Source organism: Pteropus alecto, unplaced genomic scaffold, assembly GCF_000325575.1.
Source record: "Pteropus alecto unplaced genomic scaffold, ASM32557v1 scaffold3, whole genome shotgun sequence".
In the NCBI taxonomy this organism is placed as follows: domain Eukaryota; kingdom Metazoa; phylum Chordata; class Mammalia; order Chiroptera; family Pteropodidae; genus Pteropus; species Pteropus alecto.
Window position 1 is genome coordinate 42,366,791 of NW_006442484.1, and position 20,865 is coordinate 42,387,655.

General features: G+C 34.0%; 1 protein-coding gene across 2 annotated transcripts in view; it reads left to right on the forward strand.

The window, feature by feature from the left end:
* DCAF17 (DDB1 and CUL4 associated factor 17) overlaps positions 1-20,865 on the forward strand; it is a 38,967-nt gene that overhangs the window by 9,822 nt on the left and 8,280 nt on the right. For both annotated transcript variants that reach the window (XM_006921185.3, XM_015596716.2), the window contains exons 4-10: positions 1,457-1,593; positions 2,374-2,452; positions 8,487-8,576; positions 10,651-10,755; positions 11,051-11,156; positions 15,930-16,072; positions 19,374-19,483. In XM_006921185.3, the coding sequence (XP_006921247.1) occupies positions 1,457-1,593; positions 2,374-2,452; positions 8,487-8,576; positions 10,651-10,755; positions 11,051-11,156; positions 15,930-16,072; positions 19,374-19,483 (770 nt within the window). The remainder of the gene's footprint in view (positions 1-1,456; positions 1,594-2,373; positions 2,453-8,486; positions 8,577-10,650; positions 10,756-11,050; positions 11,157-15,929; positions 16,073-19,373; positions 19,484-20,865) is intronic.

A 20,865-nucleotide genomic window follows, 5' to 3' on the forward strand; every position in this document is an offset into this window, starting at 1 on the left:
CAACGTGGATGGACCTCGAGATAATCATGCTAAGCGAAATAAGCCAGACAAAAAGTTGAAAATCACATGATATCACTTATGTGTGGGATATAAACCTAAAAACAACAAATTAACGGGACAAACAAACAGACCCATGGCCATGGACAATAGACTAGTGGTTACCAGAGAGGGTAGGGGAGGAGTGGGGAGGTAGACAGCGTAAAGGGGGTCAAATATAGAGGAGTAGGGGGCAGGTGAAGTGGGTAAAGGGGATGAAATATATGGTAGCAGAAGGTAACTAGACTTTGGGTGGTAAACACACAATAGACCATGGCCATGGACAATAGACTAGTGGTTACCAGAGAGGGTAGGGGAGGAGTGGGGAGGTAGACAGTGTAAAGGGGGTCAAATATAGGGGAGTAGGGGGAAGGTGAAGTGGGTAAAGGGGATGAAATATATGGTAGCAGAAGGTAACTAGACTTTGGGTGGTAAACACACAATAGAATATACAGATGTCAAATGATAATATACACCTGAAAATTATATAATTGTATTAACTAGTGTTACCCTAATAAACAATTAAAAAATCACAACTCCCCCCCCCAAAAAAAAAGAACCCCACCAAATCCTCATTTTTTTCCCTGACATTTAAAAGGGAAGACTAATCTTCAGGAGCATATATTAAAATAACTATGCCTGTTTTTTTTGTGTGTGTTCCCTACAGCCTAAACAAATACTAGAAATACTAGATTAATTTCAACTTTCCTATCCTTAACTTTCCTTTCAAAACTTCCTTTTTATTCCACAAATCAAAGTAGAACCCTTTGCTTCTCTTTCTCTTCTTGCCTTAGACTTCCACCTTGTGGTAGCTCTTCAGTGACAGATAATGAGCAGACAGCTATCCTCTCCCGTTTTGGGGGTGGTAATTCATTGGTAACATAGGTCATCTTAAAAACCAGATCCATCTTCAGTTCTCTGGCTGCTCTGATTCTGGATTCTAGCTTTTAGGGTAGAGCCACAGTGAATATGGGATGATTTGCCTTTTGCCATTTGACTTCTATCAAAAGTAAAACAATCTTAGAATAAAGAAACGTCTGTTTTGGCAGGTGATTCTTAATTGCTGTGTTATTCTATGTGGTTTTAAGAAATTGTTCTTATTGTTATCATAGCAGCATCATTAGTAATACTCCTATTATGATAATTGGCTAACATTTGAACACGTAATGATAATAATAGGTAATAATAAGTTATTTCGGGTACCATTTAAGTGTTTTATGTAAATAAACTCAATAAGTTAACAATGAAAATAATTATCTACAGTCTTTTCTTAATTTTCTATTTGTGCATTTGCACATTGACTATTTCTTCCTTGGTATACTGATTTGATTATTTAAGTATTTAGCTGTTTTCTTTGGACATCGAGTACTGCAGATTGTTCATGACCAAGTAGTTTTATTTTTACATCTCACTCTTCTAGGGGGAAATGCTACCCAATCCATCAGATTATAAATCCTCACTCATAGCATTGACTGCTCATAACTGGCTACTTCGCATATCAGCAACTACGGGAAAAGTCCTTGAGAAAATATATCTCGCTTCGTATTGCAAATTCAGGTATTATCTGTGACTTTATTATTTAAGGTTTTGTTATAGGAATTTGAGACTTGTGGCTCAGGACATTTCAAGCTGTCTCTGGTTAGTTTTGTTTTGTTTTCCATTATATATCTGGATCTCAATTTATAAGCCTATTCTCATTTTCTCTCCTCATGACTGCATTTGAAGATCTGAGGATAGAGACCCCTTATAATTTTCTTTATAGCCCTCATAAGTAACTAACCTATAGTAGCTGGCAAATAAAAATTTCCTGAGTTTCCCTTCTACAAATAGTATTTTATATGTAAGATGTGCTGTATGGTAGATTTTCCTGAAAGCTAGTCTGTTTCAGTTAAATTACCTGCCTAGTACGATCTTTAGTTGTTATTAATTTTATAAATAAGATGTAAATTTTTGGAGTGAATATGTGCATTCAAAATGTGAAAGTAACATTTTTAATGCTTTTTTAAACTTCCATTTTAAAGCAAGAATGATTATTTTGTTTTCTAAGTTTTGAATACTGTTATATCAATTTTTATTCATTGAAATTCTAGAAGGATTAAAATTATATATTTTATAGGAATATATTCATATAAGCACCTGGAGGTAATTCTTTTATTTATTTATTTTTATTTATTCATCCATTTATTTATTTGTTTTTAGTTATTTATTTTTAAAATAAATTACTTTGCTTTTATAATTTAACTAAAAAACTTTATTTATAAGATAGCTATTATATTTTGATTTTAAGTATAAGGTAACTGACCCAAATGAATAAACTTCTTTTCATTCTTTTAAAAGATATTTGAGCTGGGATACTCCTCAAGAAGTCATTGTAGTCAAGTCAGCTCAGAACAAAAGTTCGGCATTGGCCCGGCAGGTAAATATCTTTAAATAGTCAGTAAAATAAAGAATTTATTTCCATAGGAATTTCTTTGCGGATTTGACATGAAAGAACTAATGATCTTTGTTTTCTGAAGCATGCTATAAAAGTTGTTTACCACAAATTTAAGAAATTCCCCTCAAGCCACTGTGTGGTAGTACAACAGATTATTTTACATTCCATAGTGGAAAGAAATTGACTGGACCTTCTTCAAAGTAAGGAACTAATCTTCTTCAAGCAAAGAAATCACTCGAGCTTTTGTTGTCAATACATTTTTTTTTTCATTTCATATAGATATGTCAGTATAACACTGCATTCAGATGATATGACCATGATAACTATGTATCTTTCAGTTAGGTTCTTTATTGTAGAATTCCAATTTACCATATACATTTTTAATAATATATTACACTAAAATACATTAATTTGTATTATATTAATATAAATCATATATACTAATTTATATTACATAGTAACATATTACATAAGCTATATTTTGTTATACAGTATGTAAAACATGGTTTTGTCGTATGGTATATAAAATATATTTTGTTGCTAGGCAATGTTTAATGTTATTTTTACTTTTATAAATTTTTGTGTTTGTGCATGTGTGTGTCTGAAAGGCTGAACGTTTAGTATACAAGTGTTTTATTAATGGTGGCATTGGTTAACGAAATCTAATAAGTTTCAAGTGTATAGTTTAACAGTAAGTCATATGTATATCGCATTGTGTGTTCACCCCCCATAGCTAAATTTCTTTCTGTCATCACATGTTTGACCTCTTTTACCCCATCTACCTCCTTCCTCTTCCCCTACGCTGTGGTAATCACTAGTCTACTGTGCATGTCCATGAGTCTCTGTTTGTTTATCCTGTTTGTTTGTCGCTTTTAGATTTATATCTCACATACACATATAAGTGATATCATATGGTTTTCAACTTTTTCTGTCTAGCTTATTTTGCTTAGCACAATTATGTCAGGATCCATCCATGTCGTCGCAAATGGCAGCATTTCATCTCTTCTTATAGCTGAGTAATATTCCATTGTAAACATGCACCACATCTTTTCCAGGTCATCAATTGCTTCCATTTCCTGGCCACCGTGAATAATGCTGCTATGAACACAGATGTGCAAATATCTTTTCAGATATGTTTTCAAATCTTTGGGGTAAATACTCAATAGAGGGATTGCTGGATTATATCGTAGGTTAATTCTTAGTTTTTTGAGGAACCCTCCATACTGTTTTCTATAGTGGCTGTACCAACCTGCAGTCCCACCAGTAGTGTATGAGGTTTCCTTTTCTCCACATCCTTTCCAACACTTGTTATTATTTGTCCTGTGGAAAATAGCCATTCTAACAGATGTGAGATGGTATCTCATTGTAGTTTTGATTTGCATTTCCCTAATAACTAGTGATGTTGAGCATCCTTTCATATGTTTGTTGGCCATTTGTATGTCTTCTTGGGAGAATTGTCTCTATCAGGTCCTATGCCCATTTTTTAATTAGATTGTTTATTTTTTTGTTATTGAGTTGTATGAGTTCTTTGTATATTTTGGATGTTAAGCCCTTATCAGAGGCATTGCTTGCAAATATATTTTCCCAACTGCCTTGTTGACAGTTTCATTTGTTGGGGAGTAGCTTTTTAGTTTGATATAGTCCCATTCATTTATTTCAGCTTTTACTTCCCTTGCCCTTGAGGTCAAATTCAAAAAATCCTCTTTAAGTCCAAGATCCTTGAGTTTTCTTCCTATGCTTTCTTCTATGCAATGTATTGTTTCAAGTCTTATATTCAGGTCCTTAATCCATTTCGAGTTAATTTTGGTGTGTGGTGATAGACAACAGTCTAATTTCATTCTTTTGCAGGTAGCTTTCCAGTTTTCCCAGCACCATTTGTTGAAGAGGCTTTCCTTTCTCCATTGTATGCTTTTGGTTCCTTTGTCAAAAATTATTTGCCCGTATAAACGTGGGTTTACTTCTGTATTCTCGATTTCGTTCCACTGGTCTGTGTGTCTTTTTTTCCGCCAAGGCTATGCCGTTTTGATTACTTGATTACTGTAGTATAATTTGAAGTCGGACCGTTCATGAGAGATATTGGTCTGTAGTTTTCTTTTTTTGTGTTATCCTTACCAGATTTTGGTATCAGAGTAATACTGGCCTCATAAAATGAATTGTCAAGTATTGCCTCTTCTTCGATTTTTTAAAAGAGTTTGAGCTAGAATATGTATTAAATCTTCTTTGAATGTTAGGTAGAATTTACTGGTGAAGTCATGTGGTCTTGGACTTTTACTTTTTGGTAAGTTTTTGATGATTGTTTCAATTTCCATACTGCTGACCAGTCTATTTAGATTTTCCAGTTCTTGATTCAGTCTAGGAAGATTATATATTTCTAAGAACTTGTCCATTTCTTCTAGCTTATTAAATTTGGTGTTATATAATTTTTCATAGTATTCTTGTGTGATCCTTTATATTTCTTCAGTATCTGTCATAATCTCCCTTCTTTCATCCCTGATTTTGTTTATTTGTGTCCTTTCTCTTTTTTCTTTAGTGAATCTAGCCAGGGGTTTGTCAATTTTATTAAACTTCTCGAAGAAACAGCTCTTTGTTACATTTATTTTTTTTCTTTTTATTTGTTCTTGATTTCATTTAATTCTGCTCTAATTTTGATTATTTCTTTCTTTCCGCGGATTTTAAGCTATATTCTTTTCTAGTTTTTAAAGATGAAGTGTTATGTTGTTTATTTGGGCTTGTTCTTGTTTTTTTGAGATAGGCCTTTAATGATATGAACTTTGCTCTTATGACCACTTTTGCCATGACCCAAAAGTTTTGATGTATTGTTCTGTCATTGTCATTTGTATCTCTTGATCTTTTTTTTTCTGTGACCCAGTCATCTTCAGTAGCATGTGGTTTAATCTCCATGTATTTGTGGTTCTTCCTGCTTGCTTTTTACAGTTGATCTCCAGCTTCAAAGCATTATGATCAGAGAATATGATTGGTATGATTTCAGTCCTTTTATATTTGTTAAGGCTAGCTTTGTGTCCCAGCATGTGGTTAATCCTTGAGAATGTTCATGTGCACTAGAGAAGAATGTATAAGCAGCTATTTTGAGATGAAAAGCTCTGTAAATGTCAATATGTCCAGTTGGTCTAGTGTGTCATTTAAGGATATTTCCTTACTGATTTTCTGTTTGGATGATCTGTCTATATCTAACAGTCAGGTATTCAGGTCCCCTTACTATGATAGTGTTTTGGTCTGTTTCTTTCTTTAGTTCTGTTAGTAATTACTTTATATATTTCGAGTTCCCTAATTGGGAGCATAAATATTAATAAGTGTTATGTCTTCTTGGTGTATGATTCCCTTTATCATTATGAAATGTCCCTCAGTATCTTTCTTTACCTTATTTTGAAGTCTGTTTCATTTGATATTAGTACTGCTACTCCCACTTTTCTCTGAATGTCATTTGCTTGAATTATCATTTTCTACCCTTTCATTATGAGTCTATATTTGTCTTTGGAGCTAAGATGTATCTCCTGGAGGCAGCATATGATTGGGTTTTATTTTTTGATCCAATCTGCAACTCTGTGCCTTTTTATTGGTGAGTTCAGTCCATTTACATTTAGGGTGGTTATTGAAATATGAGGTATTCCTATAGCCATTTTATCTTTTTCTTTCCAGTAGCTTGGTGTATCTATTGCTTCCCTGTTCTTCTGTTTCTGGTCTGTTGGGTTTGTTCGTTCGTTCGTTCGTTTGTTTGTTTGTTTGTTTGTTTGTTTGTTTTAATTTGGTTGGGGTTTGTGGATTTTCTCTCTGGTCCTTCTTGTTTAATGTTATGTACTTCAGTTCTGGATCTTTGGCATGTGATTACCATTACAAATATATAAAGGGTAGTTATATATATACAGTAGTCCATTTTCTTCTGCATGTGTCTTATCTCCATTTTCTTTTGCGAATTTGAATCTTTGATTCCTCCTCTTTTCTGTTATTATTGTCCCAAATTACCTCTATGTATTCTGAATGTTCATATCTATCTTGTATTATCAATTATCTTATTGTTTAAGCTTATGATACCGTGTTCTTTTGCAGTCCTCTGCTTCAGTCTACCTGCTAGTCATAGTTATGTAATTTTTTTGTCATTTTGTTTCACGTGGGCTGACCTCTTTCAGTATTTCCTGTAATGCAGGCCTTGTAGTGGAGAACGTTTGTATGTCTGGAAAGGTCTTTATTTCTCCTTCTCTAAAGGATTGCTTTGCTGGATACATTATTCTTGGATGGTAATTCTTTTCATTTAATAGCTTGAATATTTGGTTCCACTCCTTTCTTCCTTATAAGGTTTGTGCTGGGAACTCAAAGATAGACTCATGGGTTTTCCTTTATAAGGTTACCGTCTAATTTTCCTTGGCTGCCTTGAGAATTCTTTCTTTGTCATTAATTTTTGATAATTTTAATAAAATGTGTCTTGGAGAAGGTCTTTTTGCGTTGAGATAATTGGGTGTTCTGTTAGCTTTTTGGATTCGAAGTTCCCGCTCATTCCTTAGATTTGGGAAATTCTCATCCACTATTTGTCTGATAATGCTCTTTGATCCCTTCTCTTTTTCTTCTTCTGGAATACCCATTATTCTTAAGTTTCCTTTCCTGATGGTGTCAGCTAGTTCTTGTATTTCTCTTTCATTATTTTTTATTTTTTGGTCTCTCTCTCCTTTTTTCTGAATTATTTCTCGATTTCTGTCTTTGATATCACTGATCCTTTCCTCCATTTGGTCAACTCTATTTCTTAAGCTTGCTATTTCATTCTTCATCTTTTACTGTGTTTTTCATCTCTAGGAGTTCTCTCTTTTTTTTTTTTTTTAGGGTTTCAGCCTCCTTGCTGAAAAACTGATTATACTGATCTAGTTTTTTTTCCCTCAGCTCCTGGAATTGTTGATGTGAATTATTTTGGATTTCACTGAGTGTTTTCAGAAGTACAAGCCTAAATTTTCTGTCGTTTAAGTTGCATATTTCTATGTCTTTAAGCTTATTTTCTGGAGATTTTTCTCTTGCTTTCTGAGCTGCCTTGTCACTTTGGTTATTCATGGTGTTAGATGGCTAATTCTCTACCTGGGCATTAACGGGAGTGTATTTTGCTTTTTTTTTTTTCCCCCAGAAAGATTTGTTACATAGAGGTCTCTCTTTAGCGTGTTGCTAAGGTGTTTTTCTTTTGGTTTCCAGTTGGTGGCGTCCAAGCCTCTTGGATCCCTGCTTTGAGTCTTAATGCTTTTTCTTATAAATTTCAATCACTGTCACTGTTCTTGGTCTCAATCCCTGTCAGTGTTAGCGACAGTTTTGATAGCGTTTGCTTAAATTCTCCTGGGGCTCTGCAGTGTTCGGTTTTGGAGGATATGGTTCGGGGGAGGATGCCCTCTAGGTTGGTGGGTGGGAGTTACTGCTGTCTCCATGTCTCAGCCTCTCACTTTACAACCACAGCTGCTAAGACCCAGTTGTTGCCCCTCTGCAGTTAGTCCCCACTCCACTTTCTGCCCTCATCTCTGGGCTCTGCTGCGTGGAGCTCACAGCTCTCTTAGGGCTGTTGGGGAGAACTGGCCACAACTTCTCCCCTTCCCCCCTTCTCCTGCAGGGAGCTCCAGGCTGCGAGAGGCAGCTGCTTTTTTCCTCCCAATCTACTGCCCCACTCCTACGGTTCTGACCTGTGGTAGCTCTTATACACAGATCGCTTACTCCGATGTGCTTATGTGCAGGTTGGGTGTTATTTGTTGAGTTGTAGATGTTCAGCTTATTGTTATTTCAAGGGAAGAGATCTGGGGACATCTCTCACTCCACCATGCTTCTGACATCGCTCTTTTGACATATTTTGAATATGTCTGCCTTCCTGTGTAACTAACTTCACAATGTGGATAGATGGATATTTTCAATTCATAAAACATCTGCATAACTTCATGCTAAGACAGGTAGATGTTTTAAACTCATGAAATATTCTTGAAATATAGAATATTCTGAAATACTCTTGAGAGCAACCTGTAATTTTAGTTTTTCCTTATAGGCAGGCATTCAACAACCTGTTTTGCTGTACCTTGCAGTGTTCCATGTTCTACCTTTTTCACTCATAGGGATTCTAGAGATCAGCAAAAAGGTAAGAACTCATTTCTGATTTAATTGCAACATTAATTTTTGAAAATAAGATGTAATGTCATCATTTAATTATTTGCTTATTAGGTGTTTTGATTCCAAATGTTCCCCTGACTGTAAAAAGCTTTCTGACCTAGTTTATTTTATATCAAAATACGTGAGAACATTAGACATGGGAAGAAAGCCTAATCATCCCTTCATCTTTCTGCATGTTTTTATGCCTCTCAAGTAAATGGTGTAGAATACCTGTGTTCATTAACAAACCACTATTTTATAAAATTATGAAATGAGTGAAGTATTTCTTTTTAGAGAGATATTCTAAAGCTTGTGATCATTAAAGGTGAAAAGCAACAAAATGTCTCATTTTAATTGCAAATATAGATAAAACATGTTTTATGATATATAAACAAGCCTTATAACATGTAAATTTTCCAACTCATTCAGTTTTGTTGTTGCCATTCTTCTTGATTTGTGGGGTGGTTATATAGGGGGAAAGAAAAGACAAATTCCTTTGAACAAAAAAATCAGCAGTCTCCTACTACTTTAAAATTTGTTACTTATTCTGGTAAATAGTTATTTGGTGGTCTCTTTAACTAGTCTTTAACCAAGCACCTCTATAAGAGGACAGATCTTGAGGATTCACTAATACTCGTTAGTCAAACAAGATGAGTGTATTTTTAAAAGTTTCTGCTATATAAGCATAATACACTAATCTACATAAAAACTAAAGAATAATATTACTTATTGTTTGTTTTGTACCAGGCAGTTTGAGTATTTTATAATATTGTAACATATAACATATTCAACTAGGAAGTTAAGCAGGTTCTAAGTAAATGGAGGAGCTGGACTTTTAACCCAGATTTGACTCCGAAGTATAATCCATATTTTAAAATAGAGTGGGCTACTTTATTATAGCACTCATTATTCGTAACTATGTTTGTATTACACAAATATTTCCTTCAAAATAGGAAAGGAGAATCAGTGAATAAAAAGTCATTAGCTAGTCAAAATCATAGCAAACCATAATTTACCTTCTAAGAGATGATCTAAACACACAACTGATGAATATAATTGTTCTCTTTGTGTTTGTGGATTAACTAATTATGTATGCTTATTATAGTCCACAACAGGAATGAACACTTAGCTAAGTCATAAGTTTCTATTCTCACATACCTAAGATTATCATTTGAGGGATTTGGTTTTTATTATGGTTACTTGGAATCGAAGTATGTTTATCACTTACCATGCATAATAAGGCTAGCAGGGGCCAGGTTTAGAATGCACTTTATAGCTATTATTTCTAGGTCTTTCACGGCTATGAATATTTGTCGATTTTGGCTTTTGTTGAGTATTAAAATAGGCACAGAATCAACTTCTTTATCACAGCTCTATGGAGACTCACGACAGGGTCTATTGCATAGAAGAGAAAAAAGAAGGGGAATAATGAACCAAAGACTTACTCAAGGTCAGCTAGACTAAATGGCTCAGTAGGTGTTTGGTCTTTAACATGTTTGGTTTTTATATGACTGAAAAATTAAACAGATTTAAAGGACAAGGTAATGATAAAATTCTGGAGTTGGCCATTTTTCATTAGAATTACTTTCTTAGATACAGTCTTTCCCTCCTCTAATTAGCTAAAAAATAAGTGTCTTTGTAAATAACATTTTAGCATAAAAAATAAGTCCCTGGCAGGATATATATGATAGAGTAAATACCCATTTAGAATTAGATGGACTCAGTCAGTGTAAGCCTCTTCGTGTATGTATCCATGAGGAATAAGATTTACTATTAAAAGATATTGACAAAACTGTGAAACAAATGGGTAAAGCAAATGAATGCTGCTGGATCATTCTGAGGTGTATGTGCCATATTCCCATTAATGCTCCAGTTTGTGACTCCAGTGGCTTGCCACTTACACTAATAACACCTTAGTTTCAAGTTCCTAAGTTATAACTAAGTTATAATACTAGGCAGCAGTGTTGTAGTGGTGGCCCGAATATGAAGCAAGTGCATAAACCACTATAAACATTCAGAGGGTTGGCCTTCCAGTCTTAGGTGATATCTGCCTCTCCCCTCAGGTTTTCGGGAATGTTACAGATGCTACCTTATCTCATGGAATACTGATTGTGATGTACAGCTCAGGACTGGTCAGACTCTATAACTTCCAAGCCATCACTGAACAGGTAGAGAAAACTAGAATTCTCCATATTGTAATTAACTTGAGGTTTGGACCGAGGTATGTTTTTTAATGAGGTACTTCTAGAGGAAGGTACTTGTGTAAATTTCAACTCTACAATACTGTATAAATGCAGAAAGACAAAATAACCTTTAATGGAGGGGTGGGGAGATACACAGAAAGGCTCTTGAATAAATGGAGACATTTTCTCTGCCATATACATGTGAATTTTATTTTTTAATCTCTCCAGACAGCAAATAAGTAGGTGCTAAAGACACCATTTTTGTTTTGTTTTGTTTTAGTTCATGCAACAGAAACTTGACTTAGGGTGTGCATGCAGATGGGGTGGGACTACTGGAACTGTAGGAGAGGCTCCTTTTGGCATTCCTTGTAATATTAAAATCACAGGTATGGCTACTATATAGTATTTTTTCCACCTTAAATAATAAGTGGTCATATAAATAGTTATTAATTGTAATTATCAAATGTCTTTCTCATAATCTAATTACAAACTAAATTCATTTTACTCCTATACAGCATATTCCTTGCTATTGAATAGGTGTTAACAAAAATCTAGCACTTATTCATTGAACTGAAGGCCTGGAGATACTGGGCATTGCTTGGCCAGAGATTGGTGACCTTTGGCAAGTCACTTTACCTCTCTGATCTTGATTTCCTTATTGGCAAAATAAGGAGTTGCAGCAAATCCTACCATCTTTGCTCCCTTATCACTTAATATTTTATAACTGTAAAATTTAACCCACTTTTAAGAAAGGTATATTCCAAGGAAAATATAATTACCATTCCATCTGAACATAGAGCTTAGACACAGAGAGAATCCCCTCGTATACTTAAAGGTTGACAAAGCACAAAAAAGAAAATTATATACAATTCTATAAATATAAAATAAAAACGTTCTATATTTAGCTTATCAAATTCAGCAATTTAATAAAAAAGAAATCAACTTACTCAAGTGAAGCACTATATGTTAAAAGAAACCATGACTGACCATAGTTCATCTTAGGAATACAAGGATAATTTAATGTTTGCAAAGAGATAAAAATCACATGAATAAATTTAAACATAAAATTATTTTGTGATTCTAATATCTGTTCATCTTTATTTTTAATTCATTAAGAGTCATTCATTATCATGTTGAGGATGTTTCCTTTTATTTCCAACTAAAAAACATCACATTTTTAGGTGAAACGCCAAAGGGTTTTCTAATGTAGGCAGAATAAGACAGTTTTTTTCTATTATTTAACATTGCATCATCAACAGATCAAGAAACAGAAATAGAATATTGTTAGGAGATGTTCTTAGTAATAAATGACAAACTATAAACACTACTCAGCATTCAATATAACCAATTAAGGTATCTAAGAAGTACAAAATAAATATTCAAAACACTACTCCAGTTTTTAAATGCGTTGAAACAGCTGATTACAGTTTTGTAAAAGTTCAGCCTAACAGTACTTCCTATATTCAATACAAATACACCAGCAAGAACCTATTAAGAATTTAAAAACTACAGTGTCTAATGGTAACTAAAATTAGTTATTTTGAAAAGAATTTTCCAAAATAATAGCATCGTTCTTATTGAAATGCAGAGAATAAGTGAGTAAGACAAAGAACCGGGAGATAAAGACAAAGCACATAGAGTTTGAAGGATTGTAACATGGATTAGGTAAGTCCCTATTATAGAAAGATAACTGGATTTGGGATCAGAATTTTGGTCTGCTAGAGTAAAAGTAAAACCTGGCTACTAACTGGTAGTGTGATGGTGGGCAAATTACTTAACCTCTCTATGCTTCACTTTTCTCAACTTTAAAATAATGATGTTTTGAAAACATGATCTGTGAAATCACTTGTCATTGTAAAACAGTGTAAATCAGTGATTTTTGGATATTTGGCTAAGAAAAGTAGCATGATTATTGGAAAGTGTGAGTGGTTTTTTTTTTTTTCAATCTGTAGAGACTGAAATCCTATTTATTTCTCCAGATTTGGTTTTTAGGATCTTTAAGGTCTGTACAAAAAAATAAACTCATTTTAACTTTAAATTAACTTTTTTCTTAATACAAAGCAGTTCATTTTTATTAAAGAAAAATTAGAACGTAAAGGTAAATGAAATAGAGAAAAATTTAAAAACTCAAAGTTCTCCTGTATGGAGTTAACTGTTATGTTATCATCTTAGTGTGTTTTTTTCTAATCTTATAATCTGGATATTTCTGTATGTCTAAAACCAAAAAGAATCATGCTGTAAATACTCTTTCATAACTCACTTTTTAAAAAATCAACTCTGTCAAAGTATAATTTATATGCATTTAAATGTCCTCATTTTAATTGTATAATTTGAGTTCAACCAAATGTATATACCCATGAAACCACTACTGCAATCAAGATTTAGAATCTTTTCATCACTCCAGAATGTTCCTATGTTTCCTTCCCAGTTTCCTCCCTGACACCAGCCTTAGGCAACCAGTGATCTGCTTTATTTCACTATAGATTAAATTTACATTTTGTAGAGTTTCATTTAAATTGTACTTTTTTGTCTGGCTTCTTTCTCTTAGTATATTTTTCAAATTCATTTTATATTGTTACATGTATCTGTAGACTAACTCACTCTTAAATGTTAATATATTACAAATATTAATTTCCACCTATTCCATTATATTATTTAATAGATGGTCTTGTGAAAACTAAAGTTGAAGTCTTATCTCACTCTTTACACCAAAATAAATGATAGATGGATCAAAGATTTAGATGTTCTATAAGAAAACTTAGGAGAATCTTTTTACTTCAGAGTAGGGAAGACCTTTCTAAGTATGGCACAAAACCCAGAGCCATAAAAGAAGAGATTACAAGTTTGGTTACATAAAAATAAAAGTTCTTCATGGCCAAACCATCAAAAACACAACATAAACCAACAAAAACAACAAACAGGACACATTGCAAAACATACTATAAACTGCTAATTTCCTCAGTACGTAAAGAGGTTTACAGATCAATAAGAAAAAGTGACATAACAGAAAAAATGAGCAAAGGTTATTGTTCCAAAGAAAAGGAAGTTTAAATGGCTTTTCATTAGAGGAGAGCAAATCCCAATGTTACTATTAAGAAAAATGCAAATTAAAATATTCATAAAATACATCTTTTCAGATTTTCAGTTATCAAAAAGATAACAGGATTGTTGAAGGTATAGAGTAAACACTTTCATTTACTGGTGGGGCCATTTATAGAAGACAGTTTTGTCAATTCAGTATGTATTAAAATTTTAAATGCATACATGCCTTGTGTAGTTCCATTTCTAAGAACTTATCCTAAATATATATATCCTAGTCACATGTGTACAAAATGGTAAATGTAACTATGCCATATATTTTAAAGTTACAGAAAAATTATATCCTATTATAGTCATTCTATAAATAATCATTCTGTACACTATAAGTTAAAACTCTCCTTTAAAGTATCATTGACCTTTTGCAGACTCAAAGCATTATAATTAATAATAGTTATTTCATTTTTAATGCCTCTTTTTACAGTCTAGCCAGTAGCCTGCTCTCTTATTCTTTTAACACTACCCTGACATCCTTGTAAATATACTTCATAGTGACAGCTAAATGTTTCATGCCTATCCAAAAGTTTCCTCAACACAAATGTGGAATCAGCTACTCTCTGAAGACTTTTAGGACATTTTTTTAAATTGAGAATAGTATTAGAGATTAAAATTTGGGCACTTGGGGTTAGCAGGGACTCATCATAATTGTAATGAGCAGAGTCTGTCTTCTGCTATTTTGGGGCCATTTTTAGAAGTTAGTGGGGAAATATGGGGTTTTTCATATTTTTCTTACTACTTAAAAAGACCTCTTTACATATTAAGAATATAACCATTTTCCTAAAAGATTAAAAAAAGACCTCTTTATGTATATTCGATATGTTTGTACATGTCTCTTCAAGATTGTCAGTCTGTGAACTCTTCAGTATTTGTTTTTTTCCTATGTATAGCACTAAGTAGTAAATCGTCCTTATGAACAGACCTAATAAAGCACACGTTTTGTAACATGACTCTTGAGCGAATCGTCTCCCTAAGACGAGCCCCTTTGCTGACAGTGGCAGCCTCATAAACCAACGATTAAACTCTCAAGTTAAAGAGGTAAAGGAGTCATAGGTTAGCTACCTGCCCAAGCAGGCCTTGTGATGTTTCACAAGGGCTGCTCGAAAGGAATTCTGGTCTTCTAAAGCAGCTGTACATCCAATTATGCTTTCTTCTGAGAGTAAATCTGTTACACTCTACCTAAAATTGTCATGAAACAAGACTACTAAGAAGTAACGATAGGTACAGGAATACCTTGGAGATGGGGGTTCAGTTCTAGTCCACCGTAACAAAGTGAGGATCTCAAAGCAAGTCGTAATCTTTTTGCTAGTGGAGTTTGTAAAAAATGCAACACCTGTGAAGCACAATAAAGCAAAGCACAATAAAATAAGGTATACCTATATTTCTTTTATGATGTCAGTCTCCAAAGGACAATGACTAGATATATCAAACTACCTTAAGGTTAACTTGTCTAATGATAATAATGGTATTGGCTATGCTTTAATAAAACTTCCACTGTAACAAGACCTATCCTAAGTGGTTACATTCAGTGTGACTAATATCACTTCTACACAGGAAATCTTAAGCAAGACTGTTCCTGTGAAGTTTGCTAAGTAAAACCTGTTAGTCTAGAATATGAAAGATGTGTTCCTCACCTTTGAAGGAATCATTAGACCTTAATTACCTTTTAAGATTATTATGAGAGCTAGAAATAATCTCTAACCCAGAGTTTTGTACACTGATGCGTAGTAAATGGCAGCTGGTTGTATTGGGTGTACTGTGTCATTTTTGCCACCATAAGCTCTTCAGCCCACATTTTATCTCGACTCAGCTACGGTCACACATACTCTGAAAAAAAAGTGGCTAGAAAATTGACTTACAGCCTAACATTTGTTTCCTACCAGATTTCTCTTTTCTTAGCAATAAGTCTCTTTCCTGGTTATATTTTATTTCCTTGAACATAGTAATTTTTCATTAATAGAAACTCATAGATGATACATGCAAAGAAAGTTTGAATTCAGTTAATGAATGTTCCCAGGCTACCAGAACAGAGAAAGCTAACAAATTCCTTTTGCCCATCTCTATAGATACACCACCACTGCTCTTTGAGGTATCTTCCCTGGAGAATGCCTTTCAGATTGGAGGCCACCCTTGGCACTATATCATCACACCTAACAAGAAGAAACAGAAAGGAGTTTTCCACATTTGTGCCCTTAAAGACAATTCCTTGGTAAATCATGAGTGATCAGACCTTTTAATAAATTTGTATCAGAAATCTTTCTTCTCTATTTCTCTAATAGGTTTATGTTCCTATGAGTTACTTTTTTATTTATTTGTATTAATTTGTGAACAATATGTAATACAGAGAGTACAAAGAGTACAGCAAAGGCTTGCGTGTACTATCCAGAATTTAAAACATTAACATTTGAAAATTCTTAGGATACCAGAGATTTCTTAAGTTTTTTCCTTACCAGTCTCTCAGCAACGGATCCCATGCAAAATATCTCTGAAGCTCCATAGTGGGACTCATTGATGGAATCTGTTCAGGATGCCTCAAAATTGCTGACAGAATGTGTTGTTGGTTTTGCTTGTAAATGGTTTGTCGCTATTTGCTTTCTAGAACAGAATCAGGTAGAACTCTCATGGTCACAATGTAAGCATTGAAACGCTTTGAATTCGCAAGGATATTCCTAAGTTATTTATGGCAAAATAGAAAAAAAAAATGGTACACGATAAGACATAGAAATTTCTACTGTCTTCATTTTTTCTTCATTTTTTAAAATGATTTAGGTATTGATTTATCATTTAATAAACATTATTTAGGGCCTTCTATATGCCAGACATGGCTGGGGACACATTCCCTTTCCTCAAGTTGCTTGTACTCTTAAAGCAAACATGTAGATAAATTAGATGCTATCTGTTAAGTACAGTAATTAAGTGCAAAATAGTGAGTGCACAGAGGAGGGGTTTCTGTCATATTTTGTATTGCTGATTTACTTTTCTTTATTTTCAAAACATCTTGATATATCAAATGAACTTACTTTTTCTGAGGCAGACTCAACTTACTCCACACCTATCTCTTCCAAGATATGGCTCAGTTAGTCACTGTTAGATCAAGGACTTTTAGAATCAAAGGTCACCTTTTACCACGCTGAAGATCAACACAATCTTGGGTCCATTTATCTATTTCCCTTGATGTCATGGCCACCAGGGAACACTATGTGTAGTGTCCTATAGTTTTCTTATTGTAAGGGCATTGTTCCCTTCTGTTCTCTCATTTACTTATCACATGTGGCAGCTCCTATTTTGCCTAGCCCAGTGACGTCTTCTTTTACAATGGTTCTGTAGAGGCAGTTGCCTGCTTAGACAAGTCTTTTGGTTTGATGGTTCACCTCTCAGCCGGTGGACATCCTTCAGCCATTAGGACCTGTCACATCTCTTTTTCATTAACTGTTCCTTTCAGTCAAACCCTGCACAGTTCACATTTCAGATATTTAGTACATATTATTTTTAAGAACTGATAATACATATTCTGTCATGTATGTGCTCACTCATCTATGTCAAGCATGCCTGTCAAGTACTCTTCTTCTATAATAACTAACTATAACCTTCAGTGAAATCTGTATTTCAACATGTTTATAAATAAATGCCAAATCTAGAAAAAGTTTTGCCTTGCAGTGACATTAACTTAACTTGCAGTGACATTAACTTAATGATACATATGCCTGTTACCTTCTCACCTGTCAGAAGAGTACATAACCCCGAAACACATATGCAGCCAAATTGAAGAATTAAGGAAATGTTTCATAGCTTCTATTAAACTGGGCTTTAAAAAAATCTAGCATTCTAACAAATAATAAAAACTACAGAAGCTAGTAATAATGCTGCATAGAATTTAACACAAGGAGAGATGTTTCTTTTGCATGTTATAGATATTTTAAGAGAATAGTTTTCTAAAGAAAGATATGTGTAGTATGTACATGTTTTATATTAAAGGAGCATCTGAAGCTATTGCCATCATGGACACAGGAATCTCAGTGGTTGTTATCAAAAGGTTTAATTGCGTCAATGTTCTTATATGTAAAATGTAATAATGACACCATTCCTATTAGAAATTATTAGGATACTTACAAAAATTCTTGAAAAATTAACATTCGTTCTCTAATTTGATACATAAACTGTTAAATTCCATCTTTTTTTAAAAAGCATGCCATATAAAGCACTTGTAACATAGCCCCAGCCTACTTCTCCAGTCTCATGGCTGGGCACTATACTTCTCAATTTAATTTTGGCTGCTACTCATGTTTTTGCACATACATACTATATGGATTAACACTTCTGTGTTTTTGATTTTGCTGTCTCTTTCTAATCATTTTCTGCTCATCCTTTAAGGCTCAGTTCAAGCTTTTTTTCTTCCTGAAGTTCTCACCTGGGTTGGATGCTTGATAATGTCCATGGCTTGATGACTTTGTTTTTTACACTGCCTGTTGTTCTGTTTATTTTTTGCCTTCCCTTTTTACCATGACCTTCTCGATGGCAAGGACTATGTTAAATTCATGTCAGGTAATAATGCCTAGTGTGATAATTAAAACATAGTGTCTTGTCAGTAATGGAATATATACATTAATATGTCAAAAGCTTTTATGAGTATCAAATAGGAAAGATGGTAACATTTCATTTTCTATTGGAGAAATAAAAGAAATTGAGTGAATTGGATAAAACTAGTGAGGTTAATGTATCTGTGGTACGTTAGTTCCCAGTGCTCCTGTGTATAAGATAAAACATTTATGTACATATATGATCACATATCATGGAGGTATCTTTATTTTAATGTCTAAGTATACTACTGTGAAATATATCTCACCTTAAGGGCTAAGCAGTATTAGTCCATTTCCTCACCATTAGAGTTTAATATCTGACTATCCAAGGAGATTATATGACTTATGTCTGAGATTTTAGGTTTGGTTGCATGTTTATTTTCGTGCTACTCACTCTTCTGATTGACAGTTTGTTGGTGATAGGGAAAGGACTAAGAAGTTGTAAGGGACTGCATACACATAATTATGGCAGAGTTATATAATGGAAAGTCAATGGACTTTGGAGTCAGAGCTGCTGTGTAGTAGCTGCAAAACATTGAACAAAGGATTTATCCTCTTTTTATATCAGTTTTCTCATTCATAAAATGAAGATAACAATATATACTTTGAATGTCATTAAAATCATATCAAATAATGATTGCTGTTAACATCTAATGCAGTCCCTGACACAAATTAGGTTCTCGAGATATGGTAACTGTTGTTATTTGCGAGGTACAATGTATGGTACAGGGTAAATCTATGAAATTTCTAAATTTAAATGCTCTGAAGTTTTCAAGTTTGAGTGTCCTAATTCAGCCCTTAGACACATCCCAGTTCAACTGGTTAATCTTTTCTCTTCCCTTTACCTTTGACTTAGTGATCCATCACTGAACTTGGATTTGAAAAATCATTTTCTTTTAATATTTATTTTCAATATTTTTTTTCCAACTTCAGGCAAAAAATGGGATCCAAGAAATGGAGTGTTGTTCTCTAGAATCTGACTGGATCTACTTTCATCCTGATGCTTCTGGTAGAATAATACATGTTGGCCCAAATCAGGTCAAGTGAGTATTTCATTAGTTATTCTAAAGTTAAAAGTAGCTTTTGGTAGCATTTATTAGCATCTTTACTTTTGCCAGCTAACTATTGGGCCAGTTATGGAATTAATTAGCTGCTTGTAGGGTGCTTTCTCAGAGTCTGGCATCTAGAAAACCTGACTCAACTCTTTTTGCCTCATCATTACTGTTTGTAAGTATTACAATTGAATATGTTTTTGATGGATGATATATGAATGAAAGACAATGACAGATTGGCTTTTCCTCATCAGGTCTTAATTCTCCAGGACTAATGATAAGGAAGGTAATTTGTCTTTGTTTTAAATGACAGTCTTACCACAGGGGACGTAGCAGATTGTTTGAAGTAAACCTTGTTTTGCTTTGTTTACCCACATCTTCCACAGAGTTGTTCTCTCCTTCCTTGAAACACTCTTCATTTGGCTTCCCTGACACCGCAGTTCTGAATGTTCTCCTCTGTAATTTGTCCTTCTTTGTGTGCTTTCATGCTCTTCTACTCATACTTTAATTCTTGGATGTCCTCAGGACTTGGACCCTCTTTTCTTCTCACTCTTCCTTTTTTTTTACTACAAGATTCTATATTCCCTTAGCCTCAAAGATCATGTATACACCAAAACTCTAAAAGTTATATCCAAGCCCAAACCTCTCATCTGAGATCATGCCATAAATCTGGAATCGTTCTTGGCACTTTCTTACCTTTTTTTCTTTCATCACTGTTCATTCTGTCTCTGTCTGTCTCTCTCTCTCTCCACCTCCTCACCCTCCCTACCTCCCTCTCGTGTGCACACATGCATACACACATATACTCCACATGTCCTGTTAATCAATCCACAGTTTATTTTGCTGCTAAATATTTCTTAAATATGGCTCTTTCTGCCCTTGGCCACTGTCACCATTTTCGTTAGATCATTGTCATCATTAGCCTAGACCATAGTAATTTACTATAGGACTACTTACAGCACTCCAAGAATCCACTTTCACACTCTTTAAGTCTGTTTTCTTAGTAACTAAGAGTGATTTTTAGAAACATTAACAAACACAAAAACCTAACCATTGAATTCCGCTTTAACCTTTTGTGGTTTCTTGTTGCCCTTGGCATGGTCTAAAAGACTGTCCTCCTACTCACTTTACTTCAGTCATGCTTTCTTTTCAGAAAGCGGAAGACCCCTTCCCTCTGGAGTGTTTACCCTACCTGTTCTCCTGCCTGTTTCTATTCATATTTTATGCCTCAACTTAAATGTCCCTGTTTTACAGAGTCCTTTCCTGACACCCTCATTAGATTAGCTCCCCCACATATTTTCATTGCACCCACTATGTAATCTTCCTCTGTAGCACTTACAGCAATTTAATTATTTGTGTGATTATTCGTTTAA